At 44.0% G+C, this 21,574-nt stretch overlaps 1 protein-coding gene across 1 annotated transcript in view; it reads right to left on the bottom strand.

Annotated features, from left to right (window-relative positions):
• Window positions 1-11,419, bottom strand: part of LOC146797778 (mediator of RNA polymerase II transcription subunit 29-like) — a 73,997-nt gene extending 62,578 nt beyond the window's left edge. The window contains exon 1 of the mRNA XM_085624967.1: window positions 11,146-11,419. Within this exon, the coding sequence (XP_085481093.1) occupies window positions 11,146-11,361 (216 nt within the window). The 5' untranslated portion in view covers window positions 11,362-11,419. The remainder of the gene's footprint in view (window positions 1-11,145) is intronic.
• Window positions 11,420-21,574: the final 10,155 nt, after the last annotated feature.

The raw sequence follows: 21,574 nt of genomic DNA, 5'->3' as shown, positions 1-21,574 counted from the left end.
AGCAAGAATGGTTGGCTCAACTTGTTCACTGGATGTGTAGAGGTTTTTGAGCTCCGCAGTGGTGTAGTTAAATTTTTTGGGGGCTTATTGGCTAGGCCCTGGTCCTGAACGGGTGGAGATGGGCGTGCCAGCAGCGCGTCCGCTGCACGCATCCATGCTGCTGGTATAGATTAAGGGTAGGAGCTCATACAAACTCCACCCGTCACACACTTGATTGGTCCCTTCTCAGCCAATCAGAAGCGCTACCAGGCATACAAAACCAGCTCCATTCCAAGAGAACTGCAACCACTGTAACTGAGGCGGAAATGTAAAAAACAATTATTTCCTCAAAATCGGTTATAGCATCAAGGGCATTCAAAGAGTCAAAAATTAAAAAGAAGGTGCAATAAGAATTGTTGGTGATGGCGGCACAAAGCTGCATTTAGCTACCTGCGTGTCTGTGCTGCCGGCATCGATTTCATGGGTAGGAGCTCACACAAACTCCATCTAGCACACACTTGATTGGTCCCTTTGCAGCCAATCAGAAGTGCTTTGTGCCTCGCACGAGCTAGTGAGTGAGTGGGAAGGAGTCCTACGCAAGCACTAACAAATGGGGTAAAAATACCCAGGGACAACCCTATCTACTTTGGGCATTTTCAATGTGGTGAAAGTCTACAGCAACACTAAATCTGGGTCCTGATGGCAGTGTACTATAGAAATACTAGTGCCCTCCTACATTAAACTAAAAGCCCTTTTGAGAAAGCCACTGCCCCCCCCCCCCCCCATCCATAAATCTAGAGACAGAAGACCAGCAGGATAAAAGTAGGGTTTTCCAATACCTATCCACTGACACACAAGAATTTTCTTGGCATCCTGTTTTCTTTCCAAGTGTGCTCCAAATTTTTGTTATTGAACCTCAGGAAACACAAAAAGAGGTGATGGGAGGCATGCTTACAATTTGTTTAACTATAAGTAATCACTCAGGGAAGCATTTCAATCCATTGTTCTTTTGTCCACCATGCTACCTCAGATTAGACCCAGCCATACGCAAATCAGTCTCGACCCTTCTCTAATAGTAAAAGTCCAGCCTTTGAAGACCTCTCTTAACTAAAAGACAAGCAACCCAAGACAGGTTTCTCCCTCATTGAAGCTCGTAAGTTGGGTGCAGCTTGGTTCCACAGGCATAGTGAGCAAGAGAACCACGTCTGTCACACCATTGGCCCATGAGGGTGTTACATCAAACACACAAAAGGTAATCAGAGGAATGCTTGCAATTTATCTAACCACTGGCAATCGCTCGTGTAGCATCTTAAACCATTGTTTTGCCCACCATGCCAGCTCAGATAAGTACCTATTTGCAAATCAAGTCTTGACCATGCTCCAATAGGTACAGACAAGCTCAAACTGACAAGTAAGGTCCTCTCAGAACCTGACCTTCAACAGACCTTTCCAGCAAAAGAGGATGCACATAGGCTTCTTAATGCATATTCCTTGAGGTTTAGGAGTCATCTCTGCTCATTCAGGTCGACCCGTTAATCCGAGTGACCTAATGGGTAGCTCCTGGAAGGAATTTCACACCTATTCAAATTCTAAATCGGTGCCTGGGAGAAGCCGGAGAGCAAAAGCAAAGTGCCCTCCAGAAACTTCAGGTAGGGGGAAAAGTAACGTACTGAAAGTTACTTTTCCATAATATTTATTATAAATTCAACCTGCAAGTTACTGTATTATCTATGTGTCATGCCTATTTTCAATAATAATTATTTTTTTTTTTTAAAGAGTAAACGGGAAGAAAAAAAATTTGAATTAGATTCTTAATAACAATTAAAATAGTTATTTAATTATGTTCCCAATGAGAAAATAGTGGAGCACTCTTAATGTGTAGAAGACAAACTGTATTGATCTAAGTCCATTGATATGACTGTTCATATACCTCACTGCACAAAACATTTTTTCATTGAACAATATACTCAAAACACTCAAGAAATTATTCAGAATTCCAAATATTCACGTGGATTGCATTTTTGTACTTAGTCTTAGTATCACAGAAAAGCAAACAATAGTGTAACTGCAACTGTTCTGCAGTAACCACACATACTGAGGATCATGCTCATAGATGGTGTCAGCGGACACGTTTCGTCCCCAATTGGGAATTTTTCAAAGATATTTCCAAATATATTTTAATATTAGAGTGGCGGTCAAAGATCTGATAATCTTCTCATATGCTAACAGAATCACAAATGTCTCTCAAGCTTATATAGTCTGAAAAAAATTGAACGGCTCAGCCAAATAATGCGTATGTGCTTTCCTTCCCAATTCAGCATCTGTCTGCATGTTCTTTTTCTTTCGTGATCTGACGCACATGAACTTAAACCCAAAATAAAGGCTGACAATTCCTTGTCAATACTGCTTTGAATCCTTTCACTGGTCACAGCGAATTAACGCTAAAAGCATGGGGTTATTGAGCTTCAATTCACTAGTGGTATTTAAATTCCAGGTGAAAAAATATTAATAAACACCTGCTCAACGGAGGAATAGAAGAGTCAGAGAGTAGAAAGGAAGACGGGGCGAGAGAGGGAGAGAGAGAGTGGAAGGGAGAGAGAAGTGAAGGTGAAAGAGGCAGAGAGATATATCCCCGGTATCAAGGATCCAATCCCGAAGGGGAGGGCTCAATTTTGCCTCTTAATTGCCCTCACACACCCCGAAGGATGTCATGCTTCATCATCGGGCTTTTTTTGCTCCTCGTCGGGCCGGCGCTGCAATGCCCGACGGTCCCCCGAGGGGTCTCTTTCGCGGAGATCTTTTAAAGAGAAAAGCCGATAGGCGAGTGCGAGTGTGTGGGATAAAAAGGGTGAGGAATCCAAAAAATTAGTGGTTACGTGCAAAGATGTAAACAAGAGTCAAAATATGGGGAAATTTGTAGTGGTCACACGGTATCCCGCAAAATTGAGCCCTCCACTTCGGGATTGGATCCTTGATACCGGGGATATATCTCTCTGCCTCTTTCACCTTCACTTCTCTCTCCCTTCCACTCTCTCTCTTCCTCTCTCTCTCTCTCTCTCCCCGTCTTCCTTTCTACTCTCTGACTCTTCTATTCCTCTGTTGAGCAGGTGTTTATTAATATTTTTTCACCTCCAACCCGGAACAATGTCCTCATTGATTTAACAATTCACGTTGGAGCACGGACATTGGACCATAACTAGCTCCTGGTCCCCCCCTCTTATTTTTTTGTTGACATAATTTAAATTCCAGGCCCTACTTAAATCTTGTACCATACACTAGAGATTTCAAAGGCAATTTAAACAATCAATTAGGAGTATGCCAAAATGGACCAGGTTTAGTAAGGGGGTGGGAGAGAATGGGGCACAAGACTTTACTGCTAGTTAGCAGAGGTAAAGTGCACAGGGTTCAAGCCATCACAAACGTAGGACCGAGCAAAAGGCAGTGAATCGGGAGTGACCATGAAGAAAAGGAGGCTTTCCAGCATCCATTTTTTTTATAACATAGGCAAGAGCACAGCATCTTCTCCACAAAAACGTTTATGCAAAAACAATGCTAAAATAAAGTTTGACAAAGGCAAAATGCTGGCAGCCAGCACCAGATCTCCTGGTTCAGCCAGTGCTTGTTGAGTTCTCCAGGCGAAAGATCCTTTCCACTAGATAGATACATGATTACTTCTACTGGCCATCTAGTAGTGAAGATGCTAGTAATTTACAATCTTGATCTGACTTCAGAAATTGTGGCCGAATTCTCTGGTCAACGATTATCCAGACAAAATATGTGAAAAGCAGAATATCTAAGCCAAACTAAATATATATATATCTACACACACACATATATACATACACACACACACAATATATATATATATATATATATATATACACATATACACATATATACATACACACACACATACATTGATAGAAAGAGCTACAGACCCTTTACAAATGGACTATTCCTGGGCAAACTGATAGTAAGAGCAGCGTTCCACCAGATGTCACAATTCATTGAAGACAATGCCATACTTTCAGACTTCCAAACGTGATTCCATCCAGGAAGAGGGACAGAATCTGCCCTCCGGGATGACCTAAAGAACACAGTTGACCACAACAGGGTTGCTGTGCTACTCCTCTTGGAACTCTCAGCTGCCTTTGACACGGTTGACCATGACACTCTGGTACAAAGACTCTACGAAGCCGGGATAAGGGGACTGCTTTAGACTGGATCACGTTCTACCTTCGAAACAGAACTAATGTCATCCATACCCCATCTTTCTCATCCAACCCGTACTCCACAAAAGCTGGGGTCCATCAAGGCTCTATCATCTCGCCCATGCTTTTCAACATCTACATGAAGTCATTACAGGTACAGAGCAATCAGTTTCACCTCACGTGCTATAACTATGCAGATGACAAGCAAATACTCCTTCAACTGAAATGCCCTAAAGACATCGAAAAACTCGCCAATTATCAGTTGTCTCAGAACTGTGGATTAATGGATGACGTGGCAGCCTCTCAAATTGAATGCTTCCAAAACGGAAATACGTGTGGCGATTGGAAACATTGTGATCCGCTTGCCACCTGGCCTGATGAACAGGGAACACCGCCTAAAGTATCGAAGGAAGTAAGAAACCTCGGACTGACCATGGACTCAAAGCTGTCGATGAATGCCCAAGTGGACAAACTAGCAAGATTAAGCTTTGTTACTATAAAAACTCTGTGACAAATCTTCCCCCATTTGGAATTTCCACACAAGGTCCAAGCTACCATTTCCCTTGTTCTGTCCAAACTCGATTACGCCAATAGCCTCTACCACAGATCACCTTTAACGACTATGAAAAGACTACAACGGATTCAGAACTCTGCTGCCAGACTACTCTTGCATATCAACCCGCAAGACCACATCAACCCTGCCTTGAATGCCCTGCATTGGTTACTAGTTGCCAGAAGATCCACATTCAAGCTGCTTTGTATCACCCACAAAGCGATACATGGAATGGGACCGCTCGTCATCAGAAATAAAATCACCAAACACATTCGTCATAGGAACCTCCGCTCTAGAGTGGCACCTCGCCTCAAAATCCCAAGCTACAAGAAAAAAAAAAACATGGGTGGCACATCCTTCTCTGTTCATGCAACCAAAATATGGAACTCTTTACACACCCCCCAAACACCTCCTTATCTTCAGAAAACTACTCAAGAATTGGCTCTTCCCCCACAAAAGCACCATACGCAAACAGAAATATACAGCATAACCCTCTGTATAGAAGCATTTATTTGTACTATAGATGGGTACCTATATATTTATATTTCTTTGTATAATCATGTTGACTAATTATGCTAAAAAAAAAACATTTTTAAGTACAACACTTGAAAACCAGAGTTTATCAAATGCATCTTTAATCTACTTATACGTACTTCCGTTATGCATCTATATACCTTCCATGTACTTGGATCTATGTATTTATTACTTTACTCCCCCCGAAAAAAAAGAAAAAAAAGCATATTCAATGCATTACCCTATTTCTCACCCTATACCTCTATCAATATCTTTAATCTACATCTACTTACTTCCTTTATGCATCTATAAACTTTCCATGTATTTATGGATCTATATATGTATTACTTTCTTCTAATTCAGCATATCCAATGCACTCCCCTATTTCTCACCCTATACCTCTCTCAATATATCTTCTACCTCAACTCTCCGACTCATCTCAAACCTCTCTACTACTCTTTCCAAAGCACAACCCTATTTCTCACCCTATACCTCTATCAATATATCCTCTATATCCACTCTTTCATCTCAAACCCCACACCACTATGACCCCCAAAATAGCCCTTTCTAGACCCTCCCCTACCCCTCCTTGTACCAGCTGACACCTCTTTTTACTATACTGATCTCCAAAACAAGCCTTTCTAAACTCTTCCCTCTGACTTTTCCTCTCCACATCCCTTTGTTACTCATCCCAATTCTCCCACTACTGCTATGATGTCCAAAAATATATAATAATCTAAATCCTTCACTCTTCTATCCCTCCACTATCCTTTCCAATTCATGTCACTATACTAATTCCCCACCAATCCTTTATACTCGCCAAAAAAGCGCTTCAACACTGCATCAGGGGGTAACAAGCGCTAAATATATATATACACACACACATAAAAACCTCTGTCCCTCTTCTATCCCTCTGCTACCCTTCTCAATCCAAATAACCGACTAACATATCAACCAGCACTCAAATGACTTTCCTATTTCACTATACTAATTCACCACTAATCCTTTATGGGTTCTGGAGTAGCATGCTACTCGCCAAAAAAAGCACTTCAACACCCCCATCAGAAGTAACAAGCGGTATATATATGCAAACCTTTTTCCCTCTTCTATCCCTCCACTATCCTTCTGAATCCAAATAACTGACTAACCTATCCACTACTCAAATTACTTTCATATTTCACTATACTATTTCAACACTAATCCTTCTTTGGTTCCGGAGTAGCGTGCTACTCGCCGAAAAAGCGCTTAGACGCCTCGTATGGGGTAGTAAGCGCTATATAAATGCAATTACACATACATAGACACACCACCAATCAGACTGGCACAGCAATGTGTTGGATATGTTTTGCTCTCTGATCTTGATATTTCAGTTTCGATGCTGTGTTATTCTGGATAATTTAAGCCATGATAGAAGAAATAAAGTAATTTATTTTAAGGGTTTTATTAGTGAAAAGTTCCTCTTTTATAGGCTGGTCAGTAGGACCAAGTTAAACCATGTATCAGTTGGATGAGGGATCATGTGTGGATGTATACTAGTGTGTGTTCTAGGCCCCAGACAAGACATATGTGACCAGAAACTAGGTAGGTACTGTGAGAATGAGTTCCTCCACATAATTGTGGTGTGCCATAAAGATGAGGGAAAGAGGGAAATTGAGCACAAAGGCAAGCAGGGCCAGAAATTGGAGAACCCCGTTTTAAAAACCAGTGAAACCTTCCAAACATAGTGAGCACAGACACAGGGTTGTGTTATACTTAACCTGTCTTTCAACTTACATTCCTCTTTCCTGCCCTTTGCAAACAACTATGCATACCAACTCTCATTAGAAGTCTATTGTGGCCACTAGGCAGACGTAGTAGCAACATGGCTTGCGAGCATGAACTCGGACTAATGAGTGTGGTGACTGGTAGGATTAAAGTTTGAATCCGAGTAATTCCAACTCAACCTACCTTACTTACGAAGTTGTTAAATCGGGTACTATTAAATTGCTTCATAGCAGCGGAAGTTATGTACAGCACTTAAAATTCTTAACCATTCTCTTTCTCATCCCAACCTTCAGAAGATATAGGACATATGCTGTGAGCACAGGTGAGGCCCACTACTTGTAGATCCATATTGTATTTTGAATAAGGCTGAAAGCACCTACTCACAATATAAAGAGTTACTAGGTAATAAAATATTTCCCCCCTGTCTGAATTAATTAACTAGCTCCTATCTCAATTTTTGACAGACTGAATGTTCTCAATTCTTGCCCATGGCTGTATCATAAAATTAACTATAAACAGTTAACATTTTATCTTTTGCAACTTCCTTCTCAGTGTCATCCAGTTTACTATGATGTAATGCTTTCATGTAAAGCAAACTCATACTCCTTGTGGTGAAGAATAACTTAACAAAATAAAGGGACACATGTCTGCCAGAAACGTCTGAAAACGACAGTAAACGTTGATGCATTTAATTTCACTTACCTACATAGTGATTAACACTTTTTGTGAAAAACGTATACAATTTAATTATGGATCTAATGCTATTCTATAAAAATAATATGAAAGCACTTAAAACGAGTTTAAAATAATGTGTTGAAATGCGTTTATTTACGCATTCTAGTTAGGCCACATTTTGCTGAATTTTAAGTAGCTATTGATGCTGTTTGTTGCTCAATCCTGTCACTTACCCCTCCCATCTCTGAAGACAGAATGACATCACTGATGTAACTTTTCTAATGTGCATGTACTGTGAATGAACTTTCTAATATTTCCAATGTTGCAAAGTGCCCAATATTTCTTCTGCTGTAGTTCTGTTGCTGAGTTAGCACTCTTACTGGTGTACAGCATTTTGTGAATAAATTAAGTCGAACTTCCTATGACAACATGAATCTGTTCAAAGTGCTTCTTAGCAATGGGATAGTGTTATAGACCTTACTGTTACGCAGTATGTTCTATTGCTCCATTTGCTGAATATTGATTTATTTTGATCATGCCACCATGAAAATGCAGTTTTCTCTAATTTGCTATGCAACAATTGCGTATAAGAACCCCTTGGCTTTGGGGGTGAGCCAGAAGACGTTCCTGTTCCACTAGAGGTTTATTTCATATGATTTGGCTGTTCGTTTTGGACTTGGAGTAATTCTGATTTCTGACTATATACTTTGCACTGGAGTCTTCACGGTATTTAATCTTTACTTTGTACTGCTTGATTTTTGAGATTTTGTATTAAAACTGTTTTTTGATCCAGACCTCGGTTTTTGAGTGGTCTCAGTTACTTATGATTATTACTCTGCTAAACTAATGTTGGGCCTGTTGGTGAGAAGGGCCTTTCGCCGCAAGATCAACCCTAGAGAAGCATACCAGCCTGGGGTAAGTTTTGTGATGTCCTAAAAAAAAAACATTTGGGTTTGGGGTTGGCATGCACAGGGATGAACCAGGCATCACCAATGGTAAGCAAATTAACTCTAAAAATATCTGATGTATGCCGTAGGTGCACTTGTGATAAGAGACTACATACACAAATACAGTGATAAAGTGTACAAAGGTGCATGGTTTCTGGCTACAACTAAGGGTTACAATTCTGGGGTTGACAGACATGACAGATCTTGGGGAGAGGATGTCTTGATTAACCAATTCCATTTAAGCAGCAGAAGCAATGGCCTGAAAACTCCCTCATGACCAAAAACACTTACGATGGCTTTATGATGTAAGCAAATGGGATGCTATGATTAACTTATTACGAAAGGTGTATCTTAAATGACCCTACAGGGTATGCAATACATTAGCAGACACTGATTGATGAACTGGTGCCCCCCACAACATAATGCCTATGTAAAGACATTTAAAGTAACCTTGGTTGGAGGCAAAGTAGATAGCAAGCCAGACGGATCCAGCTGGTAACTAGTGATGCCAAAGAATGGAGGCTAACTTGGTATGTAATTGCGGAAGGTGATTTTGAAATAATGAGGTGTAATGTACTTATGCACACTGTTATTGGACTCTGGGGTATTAGATAAAGTACTATGTTTCGGACTACCAGCCAACCTCTTACTCTCCTTTTCCATCTAAAAATGGGTGACATTCCAGCTCAACGCCTAGTTGGCAACGCACATATCACTATCACAGTGAAGCAGAACTATAATTTCAGTTTCTTTTTGATGCAGTAGCCTAATGGAACTTTAACAATATTTTTTGCAACATAGAAATTAATGCATATTGAATAGGGATAGCGAGCATTCTAGTCAAGTTACCAGTCCAGAAAGGAATCATTCTAAATAGCAAACAGATGCATATTAAGGACTCTGGTTAAGAAAAAAAAAGTATCGTCATCTAATTATTAAAATCACAGCACAACAGAATCTTAAACAAAAGCACAAACTCCACACAAAAACCCTGAGACATACACATTAATGGCTCCCCCCTCCCCAAAACATTATACACAGCTCGATTTTCCATGTCAGGGATGCTCATGGCTGCAATGGATAATTATCTCTTGCCTAACTGACCTCTGCTTCTCAATGTTAGGTTGTCATGATATACCCAGTTTAGGTTATTTCTAAGGCATCCTCGAACTCCTTGAGTTGAAGTGGTATAACAGACAACTGTTAAAATGAGCAGCGGCACCATTGACGAAGTATGGGGGATAATCATCATGCAAACAGAGCCTGTGAATTCACCATAACACTCCCTAGTCCAACACAGCCCTTCGTGATTTCAGTCACTTTTACAGACATTCTGCTTACTTTAATGTGTTTGTAGTGGGTGTGGAACAACGATTGCCATATCGGATTTTAAAGGTGAACCTATAGTGTTTAGCTTTGGAAAACCATTCAAATCCCTTTCTCAGGTACTGTTACTGTTCAACACACTCTGCAGTCAATGTCTACATCGTGAAAGTTGAAAAAATGCACCGTGGGTTATACTGCACCGACCAAATCTTTAGTCACACAATCACCATAGTATGCCAACGATGGACAAATGTTTTTAACTTTGGGATTCATTTATAACAGACTTGATACTCTCTCGTCACAATATTTACTTCTGTGAGGCTCCTTTTTCGCATTAATATCACCACATTAATTAGTTCAGAATACCCTGGCACCCAGAATGTTTTGATCTTCAAATATCAGGATATATTTTCTAGGCCACTGAACTTTTTATTTGGACGTGGCTACCTACGGGACAAAGTTAATACTGTGCGCAGTGGTTTGAGACTAACAATTATACCATTCCCTCGTCAACACTTTAAAAGAAAGCCAATGTGGTCCCCTCTTCCCAAATCGCGAGCAGGGTGTCCCTTAGAACTCAAGTCATACGAGTGTGGCCCAAAAATGTTCTGCCTAACCTACCACGGAAACACACAAAAAGAAAAACGTATCGACATACAGGTTTAAACCCACACACTGGGTTATACAGAAGGGAGTTCTTGGCGGGGCATGCAGTCTTTTAGCACCCCCTTCCTCGGCTTACTACGCTTTAAAGCGGCTAACTCCCAAAAAAATCTTCTGAGCAGTACAGAGGTAAAGTTAAGGAGATGGATAAGTCTAAGTCACATTTGTAACCAACAAATCTGGCCTGGGTTATTTCGTTTGACAAGGCTGTGCCTGTAAAAGAGTGTTAAAAATGAGAGGATTTGTTTCGAGATGCACCATAGGAAATCGCTCGCTATTCCTCGTACCTTCTACGGGGCTGCAAGTGCTGCGGTAGTCTGCCTAAGATTACCAGAACGGTCCATGTCACCCATAAATTAAGCTTCGAGGTACAGTGTACCAATGTGACATTAACTGTAAGCATACGTGTTTGTACAACTGGCTTAAAGTATAGATTCAAGACAACAAAAGTAACAGTTCACATGCGCCGGTAACCAAAAACCAAATCAGCAACGTAACGAGCGAGGGTTCTCACCTGCAGGCTTTCCTTTAGTTGTGGTATAAGCAGCCTGTACTTTTGCACAGGGTCAAAATCTTGAAGTTGCTGCGGTTGCTGAACAGGGCCCATGGGACCAGAGAGGAGGTGCTGTTGTGCCCCCGGGGGTGCAGGACCCCCACTGGGACCTGGTGCTACGTTCATCATCTGAGCATTCATGAGCATCATCTGTCCCTGCATCTGCTGCGACGCCATCTCCGACTCCTCGCCGTATCCTGTCGCAACAAAGCAGCTTGCATTTCGATTGGCCGCGCGCCCATAATATACGTCATCACACTGCGCTCTGATGGAGCCTCGCTCTGTCAGAAGACTTTAAGAGGAAGAGCTGCATCTATTTGCAACAGCAATGCGAATGAGTGTGTTTATGTAATATATCATTGTAAGTTATTATTTTAGTAAATAAGCATACCAGCTACTGAAAAATAAATTGATCTAAAACTCACAATAACCTAGGTGTCAAGTTTCCGCCTCTTATCTTTGACATGTTGAGGTTTTCAATACGGAAATGTGTTACGTTTTAGTGCGACTGAATGTGTTAATGTAATAAATCATTGTAAGTTATTATATTTGAAAATAAGCATACCAGATATTACAAAATAAATTGACCTAAAACTCACAATAACATTCCAAATTACACTTGTCCGTAGTTATTAACAACCTAGGTGTCAAGTTTCCGGCTGCTTATGTTTGACATTTTGAGGTTTTCAGTATGGTTATGTGTGATGTTTTATCAGTGTCAAAGTGCATTAAAAACAAGCATTGGCAAAGCCAATAGGTCTCGCAATGGCTTTTTTTTTTTTTTTTGGTCGAGCCTGGGCAGCACATGCACTGCTCTGCGAGGCATGCTGTTTTGAGGTAGGGACTTGAAGTTCCGCCCATATTTTTTATTGGCTTGTGTCTGTCAACTGCCAAACTGTGGCTGTTCATAGTTCAAAAGGCTTAGCAGTCCCTCCTTAGTACCACCATGTCTCATTTTGTAACCTCCCAGGCGACACCCCTTACATTTGTTGTTACTCGGTAGGCTTTAATTACATCTTCCAAGAACTATTTTCTCAAATAGCTTTGTCCTGCTTACTGTTGCAGGCAGGACGCACTCTCTCCTAACGCTTTAAAAAAAAAATTATAGCACACATTTGCAATGTAAATGACAATACCTTTTATTTAGCTGTTTTCAAAACAACACATAAATAAAAGGCATTGTCATTTACAATGCCAATAGCTCAAACTCTCATAACTGCGAGACCTATTGCATTGCAAATGCTTGTTTATTTCCCCATCTGAGCTGGATTGGTAAATTAAAAAATGTATCACAAAAGCATATTTTTTAGGGAGTTGAAACACAGAGGACTCACGTGGGGCGAAGCAACGCAAAGGGTGCAGGTGAGTAATGAAGCATTAACACGGGTGAAGCAACACAGAGGGTGGGGGCCAGAAGCAACACGGAAGGCACAGGTGAGCATAATTACAGTAGCTTTGAATGTTAAACATGTTGGAAGGCACATATGTAACCTTTGCTCAGATATGTGCCTTACAACAAATGTCATACCCATTTAAGACAATTTACTGACTGGCCTAAAACTTGAAGGCAAAGATGATAAAGCGTAATAAATATTTACATAATTTTTTTAGCCACCCATAAGGAATGTCTCCTATTTAATGTAACTTGGGTACAGTCAGCAATAACTGCTTATCTATTGCAAAAAGATGAGCTCTGCCCCACTCACTGCGATATCTTAAAATAATATAATGGCTCACGTGAAAAGACTGTTCTGTATGCCACCCTTTACTCACTGTATTTAGTTTGCAAGAGCAGTGTTCATCAATGATGACTTTACAAGCCATCTCGTGACCAAATGCACTGATAATGTCAGCCACGTATAAGTTGGGAATCCAAACAAGTGACAACCATGGTCAGAAAAAAACATTTTATTTGGTAGAAAGTAACAAAAACATTTGTGATAACTCAAACACCCAAACTCTAAAAAGTACCACCAGCCAATTTTCTTGCTATTTTTTCAAGACTGCAAGAAATTCCAAACGGAAAATAAATTTCACATTGCTAATTAACAAATAAATAAATGCTGGTTAAGAACAAAATCAAACCATTGTTACTTGTAAAGATCCCTTCTACAACAACTATACTTATCTCCCTACCCACCTTGTCAGAGCCCAAGTCACAAAAATAAAAGTTCAGAAGAAAGGCTACTTACATCATGTCTGTCGTCAGCATCCAAGCGTCTCTCAGCTACTCCTCCCAAACACTGTGTGCCGGACCTCTCTAAATTTAGTAATTTAAAACGTTACTTACTACTGGGAATCCATCTGCCAGCATAAATGTTTGCTTATCATGGCGTATGACTTACATTTCTAGGTGGGTTCCTCTTAACAAACTTAAAATTAGGTACACAACAGAAGTTGTGAACCTGTCACTTGTGGTATTTTCTGTTACAATTTACTGGAAGAAGGCACCTCAGTCCAATTGCTTCAATGGAAGCATGCAGACTTCAGCTCCCACCAGGCAGCAGTAGGTTGTCAAATGAAAGTGGCTGGAACATGGTCTCCTTCCAACACAGCCTGAGGTAGTAACTTCAGCCGAGCGCTCTTTCTGAGCTCGAGACGAGCGGCGTGTGCACCCAATGACGTGCAAGGTAATGCCCCGTAAGATTCAAATTTTAACTGCTGTGATTATCAAAGTCCCGAAAGCGCTTCCTTAAAATCTGTTAGCGCAAGCGCCTGACCCACCTCAATGATTCTGCACTGTTCCGGTGGGCGGCAGCATGAAGATAGGGACGGCCAGTGAGCTCTAAGTTCCGTTGGTCAGTATGCCAACTGACGATCTTCAAACCCCACTCCTGGTACCAAGAAATGTAGCGTGCTGAACAACTGGAACCTTACATAAGCATGAATCCAAATCCGGGAATGATTTCTGATCGTAATTTAATTACACTAGTAAAGTAATACAAAGAGCTCACGGCAAAGGAAAACAACTTCCGTAAACCCAGGCAACTGTACGAATGATTAACAAACCTCGAGTCCTAGAATACAGAGATAATGGAACGAATGACATAGTACAATTCTCTCTTTCCAATAACAGTGACAGGAGGACGGTGGTGGGAAAGACGGGTCAAGCAACCAAGATATGCGTGTGGGATGGGACGCGCATACTTTAAAACAAAAACGGAGTTCTAAACAGGATAATATACATTAAAATAAGGTGACAGGGGCAGGCAAGCAAAGATGAGGCATGCAGCAATTGTGTTAGTGAAAAGGACAACCAAAGGGGAGTGGGTGCAGTGGACCATGGGAACGGATGGCGTCTAAATCCAAAACTCGTTAGTTTGTTGCTTTTACAATCACTGCATGCGCCGTGTGATAAGGTTTCCTGGAAATACATTGTTTGCATTCATTCCCTTTTAATTGCGCTTCATGGCTCTTAAGTTTATATTGCTTTTAGTAGTGTAACAGTGCATGACAAATGTCGTGTGGGGACCCTCCTTTGTTCCTCGCTTTTTAGTGCATTTCTATCTTGACAAAGCACTGTGAAGGAGATGCACGGAGCTATGTACTGCCGTGGAAACCCCAAAAATAAAAGACTCAGTGTGCAGTTGCGCAAAAAGGGAAACAAGTTTTCCTTAGGCACTTTGCAGCAGCCGGCACAGGTAAATAAAGTACTCTACAGGCCCTCTATCTAGGAGGCAACTGAAACGTCACAGACTCTCCAGCTGAGGGCAGCAAATCCCCTCTTTTAAAATCAACTCCCATTTAAATTACAATCCAAGCAATTCATCAATAATTTGCAAAGTTATTTGGTGTCGGTGTGTCAACTACCGGGTGTTTTTAGGTCTCGTCTACTGCATAGGAGACCTTTAACCGCCGTGCAATTCTTTTTCCAAGCACATACTCGTGCTTGTGGCGGCAGCCACGCGCCACATGCACGAGTATGTGCTTTGGCAGCCATGCACCACAAGCACGCGTATGTGCTTTGGAAAAACAGCACACTCCCGCTTCCCCGCGCACACCTGCACGCACTTATCCGCGCATACTTTAAAATCGTCAGCATTAGTCAATGCGTCTTTTCCTTTTAATTTCGGTTTGCTTTAAAAGCCAGCTTCCCCGCGCGCGCATACTTTAAAATCGTCAGCATTAGTGAATGCGTCTTTTGCTTTTAATTCCGGTTTGCTTCATACTTTAAAATCGTCAGCATTAGTGAATGCGTCTTTTGCTTTTAATTCCGGTTTGCTTTAAAAGCCAGCTTCCCCGCGTGCGCATACTTTAAAAGACTTGGGGCCTCATGTAGGTAGCCAAATACCGGTCGGTAACGGCCGATTTTCGGTAATTATACCGTTACCGACCGGTATTTTGGCTATTGGTATGTAGGGGGTCAATTTCTGGAATCGGAATTTACCGATTCGGTAAAACTACCGAATCGGTAAAATTACCGAATCGGTAACGTTACCGATGTGGTAATTTTACCGATTCGTTAATTTTACCGAATCGGTAAATTCCGATTCCAGAAATGATATGTAGGGGGAGTGTGTGGGTGTGTTTAGGAGTCGGTATTTACCACCAACTTATAGTTGGTGGTAAATAATTAATGTATGTGTGTATGCATTTTGAAGCGCGTAGCAGTGTGCAATGTGGCATACATACATGCCCTTAGGGCATGTATGTGTGCCACATGTGCACACATGGCCGAATCAGGGGTGCAACAGGGTGTCAATGTGACACCCTGCCACCCTTGCTTGTTCTCCACCATTACCGAATCGGTATTTACCGATTCGGTAATGAGGCATACCTTCCCCTCAATGGGAAGGTATGCCTCATTACCGAATCGGTAAATACCGATTCGGTAATTACCGAATTGTAACGAATCGGTAAAAAATACCGACTCATTACCTACATACGAGTTACCACTTCTAAAATACCGATTCGGTAACGTTCGGTATTTTAGAAGTGGTAACTAGTATGCTACCTACATGAGGCCCTTAGCCTTGCAGAAATGTGCTTTTCTATCTAATTTCCTTTCAAACCCACTTTGCTTTGGAAGCCTTAGTACGGCTGTTTTTATGTCATTTTTGGGGGAAATATCGTCAGCATTAGTGAATGCATCTTTGGAAATCATACCGTCAGCATTAGTGAATGCGTCTTTGGAAATATCGCCACCATTTTTTAGTTATGTTGTATTTTTATAAAAACGTGTGTCGTGTGCTTGGGAATATTGCCATTTGCCCAATGTTTGTTAAATGGATGGTTTTGAAAAACAAGCACTGGCATAGCCAATAGGTCTCGCCTTTGGGACCTTATAAGTGTTTAGCCATGCAACAGTTGCATAACTAAATACTTATAAGGTCCCAAAAGTGAAACATATTGGCTATGCAAATGCTTGTTTGACTTGAACTAGTGTTGCTGTGGAAAATCAAGGTTAGAGGGTTGTATCGCCCATTAACCCCTTCGATGCTCATGACGGAACGGTTCCGTCATGAGCATCGGTTGAGCTGTGCTCATGACGGAACCGTTCCGTCATGGCCCCGCCCGCGCTAGAACCCTTCAGCACCGCGGGGGAATCCGCGCAGCGCTGAAGGGGTTAAAGTGGGAGCCGAGGAGATGGGGCTCAAAAGATATAGAGATTAAAGGGGGCCAGAAGTGAATGAGACAAGCAAATGCAGAGAGGCAAAAAAGAGAGCGATGAGGGGTGACAGCTTGGCACATATGATGAGAGAAAACAAAGGGACGAATAAGACAGACAAACCGAAATCAAACAAACGGGTAGGCAAAGAATCTGGAGAGAGACACAGTAGACACACAAAGATATAGAGAAAGAGGGAGCTTAGAGAGAAAACAGTACAAGAGAGAGCACGTGATAGCGTGAGAGAGAATTAGGGAGAACAAGCAGCGACGTGCGCCAGCCAGCGGCGAGGAGAGGGTGGTAAGAAGTAGTGCAGTTTAAGAAAACATGTGGCTCATATCGAAAGGATCAGTGTAGGAGGGGCAGTTGAACGAAACACCCACAAGGCGGGACATATGTGTACTATACACCAATGAAAACAATGAAATTTGTAAAGGCAGATAAAGCAACCTATGAAAAGCGGTTGGCGTGTTGTGTGTGTGTTCCATCTCCACTGACTCTGAGCCTGACCTAAAAAGTAGTGGAAGGAACGGTGATGTTGCGCGCAGAAGGAGATCGGGGTGAGCAAGCGTGGAGGCGGGATCAAAGGCTTGGCTAAAAAAACTAAATATTCTGTAAATTGGTTTTTATGGCGGTTTTATATAGCGCGAACTCAAACCAAAGGTATTGGAGTGCTTTACATGAGCATCTGTTATGTTACACAAGGACACATTCATTTTTTTGGTAGGCACAGGGAGATTAAGTAATTTGTACAGAATCACAATAAGTTGAGTCGACGCTGAGGCTCGTACCTGGTTCTCCAGCTCTAAAGTCGGCAGCTTTGGCGTTAGGCCACTTCCTCTAAATGTTTTCGGTATTTCACCTTCAGGTGACTACATATTAAATAATGCACAGCTCAAATTAAAAATAAATGCAGGTGAGGTTTATCAATGAGAAATGCACTATCGCACATTATGTAACCTCTATTAGTTAATGCACTGCAGAGGTTTATGTCTGTAACCAGAGACCCACAGAATTGATTCTTGTTTGGTGTAGTGGAGAATAGTGACTTGTGTATGTTCAGTGCTACGCGGTCCTTGTCTGAAAGAAAGCAATGTGAACATCTAAGTTCACCTGCACTACACCTGCACCAACCAAGACCAAGACGAGCAACAGCAGCAGCCACCTGAAGTGCATCCTGCTCAACACCCGCTCCGTCCACAGACACGCCGTCGAGCTCTGGAACCTGCTCGACACTACGTCACCAGACGTCGCCTTCCTCACGGAAACCTGGATGAACGCCTCTTCAGCGCCCGACATCGCCATCGCCATCCCAGACGGCTACAAGATCATCCGAAAGGACCGCATCAACCACACCGGAGGAGGCATCGCCATCGTCCACAGGAACACCATCCGCATCACGACCAACACCGACGACGCCCTGACAACCGCCGAACACCTTCACTTCCAGGTCCACATCAACCCCAAGACCACCCTCAGAGGCACCCTCATCTACAGACCCCCGGGACCCCGCACACAATTCTTCGAAGACATCGCCGACTTCATCAGCCCGCACGCCCTCTGCTCCGCTGACTACATCCTCCTAGGGGACCTCAACTTCCACCTGGAGAACAACAACGACCGCAACACCACCACCCTGCTGGACAACCTCGCCAACCTGGGACTCAAGCAACTGGTGACCACCCCCACCCACTACGCCGGACACACACTCGACCCCGTCTTCTCATCCAGCAAGGACATCGCCTTCAGCCACGCCACCTGACTCCACTGGACGGACCACAGCTGCGTCCACTTCAGCTTCGGTAGGACCACGATCCACCACCACCAGCAACAGGTTGCACGCAGGAGCTGGAACAAGATCACAGCCGACCAGCTCACGACCTCCCTGAACATGAACCCTCCCACCAGCACAACGAACCCTAGCCAGGCGGCCACCAACCTCACGAAGTGGATCAGCGACTGCGCAGACGAGCTCGCCCCCCTGAGGACCCCGCCCAGCAGACCCGGTAGCAAGAAAGCCCCATGGTTCACCGACGAACTCAAGAGCTCCAAGAAGAACCGCCGAGCCCTCGAGAGAACCTGGCGCAGAGACCCAACACCGGACAACATGACTGCCCTCAAGCTTGCCACCCGAAAACACCACCAACTCATCCACGCCACCAAGAAAACTGCATTCAAGGAACGACTGGACAACAACGCACACAACAGCAAGGAACTCTTCAACATCGTCAAAGAGCTCTCCAACCCCAACGCCGGAAACAACGACATCACCCCTTCGCAAGACCTCTGCAACTCCCTCGCCTCCTACTTCCACAACACAATCGCGGACATACACAACAGCTTCAGCTCTCTACCGACGAACGCCACGACCGAACCACCGCCCCCCACCACCACCCTCCGCGCCTGGACTCAGATCAGCACCGAAGACACCGTCCGCACGATGAACTCCATCCACTCCGGATCTCCGACCGACCCCTGCCCTCACCACGTCTTCAACAAGGCCGACGCTGTCATCGCACCCCACCTGCGGGACATCATCAACACCTCCTTCGACACCGCCACCTTCCCGGAGAGCTGGAAGCACGCCGAACTCAGCGCCCTACTCAAGAAGCCATCGGCCGACCCGACCGACCTCAAGAACTACCGCCCCATCTCGCTGCTCCCGTTTCCAGCAAAAGTCCTCGAGAAGACCGTCAACAAGCAACTGGCCGCCTTCCTCGAAACGAACGGATCCCTCGACCCCTCGCAGTCTGGCTTCCGAGCCAACCACAGCACCGAGACCGCCCTGATCGCAGCCACCGATGACATCCGAGCGCTACTCGACAACGGAGAAACAGCGGCCCTCATCCTCCTCGACCTCTCCGCGGCCTTCGACACTGTCTGCCACCGTACCCTAGTACAACGCCTCAGCAACATCGAAGTCCAGGAGAAGGCACTGGAGTGGATCATCTCCTTCCTCGCCGGAAGGACACAGAGAGTCCGTCTCCCTCCGTTCAGATCTGAAGCCACCGAAGTCATCTGCGGCGTCCCTCAAGGCTCCTCGCTCAGTCCAACCCTCTTCAACGTCTACATGAGCCCCCTCGCAGACATCGCACGCCAGCACAACCTCAAAATCATCTCCTATGCCGACGACACCCAGCTGATCTTCTCCCTCACCAACGACCCGCCACCGCCAGAGCCAACCTTCACGAAGGGATGAAAGAGGTAGCCGAATGGATGAAGAACAGCCGCCTGAAACTGAACTCAGACAAGACGGAAGTCCTCATCCTGGGATCCTCACCCGCCGCGTGGGACGACTCCTGGTGGCCCCCCGCCCTAGGCAGCGCACCCAAACCAACAGACCACGCACGCAACCTGGGCTTCATCCTGGACTCCTCCCTCTCCATGACCAGACAAGTCAACGCCGTCTCCTCGTCGTGCTTCAACATACTGCGCATGCTACGTAAGATCTTCCGGTGGATCCCCACCGAGACCAGGAAGACGGTCACCCAGGCCCTCGTCACCAGCCGTCTGGACTACGGCAACTCCCTCTACGCCAGAACCACTGCCAAACTCCAAAAGAGACTCCAGCGGATCCAGAACACCTCAGCACGACTCATCCTGGACATCCCCCGTCGCAGCCACATCTCCGGACACCTGAGAGACCTGCACTGGCTCCCGGTCAGCAAGAGAATCACCTTCCGTCTCCTCACCCACGCACACAAAGCCCTACACAACCAAGGCCCAGGATACCTCAACAGCCGCCTCAACTTCTACGCTCCCAAACGCCAGCTTCGATCGACCAGCCACGCCCTCGCCGCCGTCCCCCGCATCCGAAGAGCCACCACAGGGGGACGGTCCTTCTCCTACCTCGCCGCCAAGACATGGAACTCCCTCCCCACCCACCTCCGCCTGACCCAGGACCACCTCACCTTCAGGAAGCAACTCAAGACCTGGCTGTTCGAGCAGTAACGGACCCCCTCAGCGCCTTGAGACCCTCCGGGTGAGTAGCGCGCTATATAAATGCGATGATTGATTGATTGATAAGTCATTATTTTAAGCTTGCACTACACACAGTATAAGATAGGCTGCTAAAAAATGCACAGAAAGGTTTGTGATAAAAAGTGATTCCAAAATATAGATTTCAGTAATACCCAGAATGTAGGTAGTGCAAATATTTTTTTTATAACTGCCTTTTAAAAGCACACACTTCACAGCTCAGCTGGTAACTCTCTTGCAGTACCACTCAAAAAGAATACATGTGTGTCATCAGGAAGCTTCAAGTGATTCCATCAATTAAAGCCAATACCGGCTTCAAAGAACGCTTTACATATGCAGATTGACCAGCTGTGCATGCTTACATTTCTTCCAGGGAAGCTGACACCCTGGCAAGAAGGCTTGTTTAGCTGTCTGCCCACCCTCGTTTTCACAGCACAAGAGACTCCATGCCTTATGCTTCAGCAAAAGCATTTCAACTGTCAGAATTAACCGTCCAGGAGTGTTGTCTTTTCATAAACAGTAGGGGAACTGTTTTTCTTAAATCAAAAAAAACGTATGGGCACGTCATGCCCTTCAGATCCCGGCCACTTCAACCACTATGTTTTATTGCCTCATGTGTGACACTTTGAGTATCACTATCTTGCAAGTAGAAAAGGTACCACCTGTCACAGATACTCGCGTCAAACAAGCACAAAATAGCTAAGTTATTAAACCATGAAGGCAAACTGAAGTGGTGAGGGATTCTGGGGGTGAGAGGGGAAATCAACTACTAGCATCTTTAAAAAAAACTGTGTTACATCTGCA

Source organism: Triturus cristatus, chromosome 9 (assembly GCF_964204655.1).
Source record: "Triturus cristatus chromosome 9, aTriCri1.1, whole genome shotgun sequence".
Lineage (NCBI taxonomy): Eukaryota > Metazoa > Chordata > Amphibia > Caudata > Salamandridae > Triturus > Triturus cristatus.
Note: the sequence above shows the minus strand (reverse complement) of the source record. Positions and strands in the feature narration are given on the sequence as shown.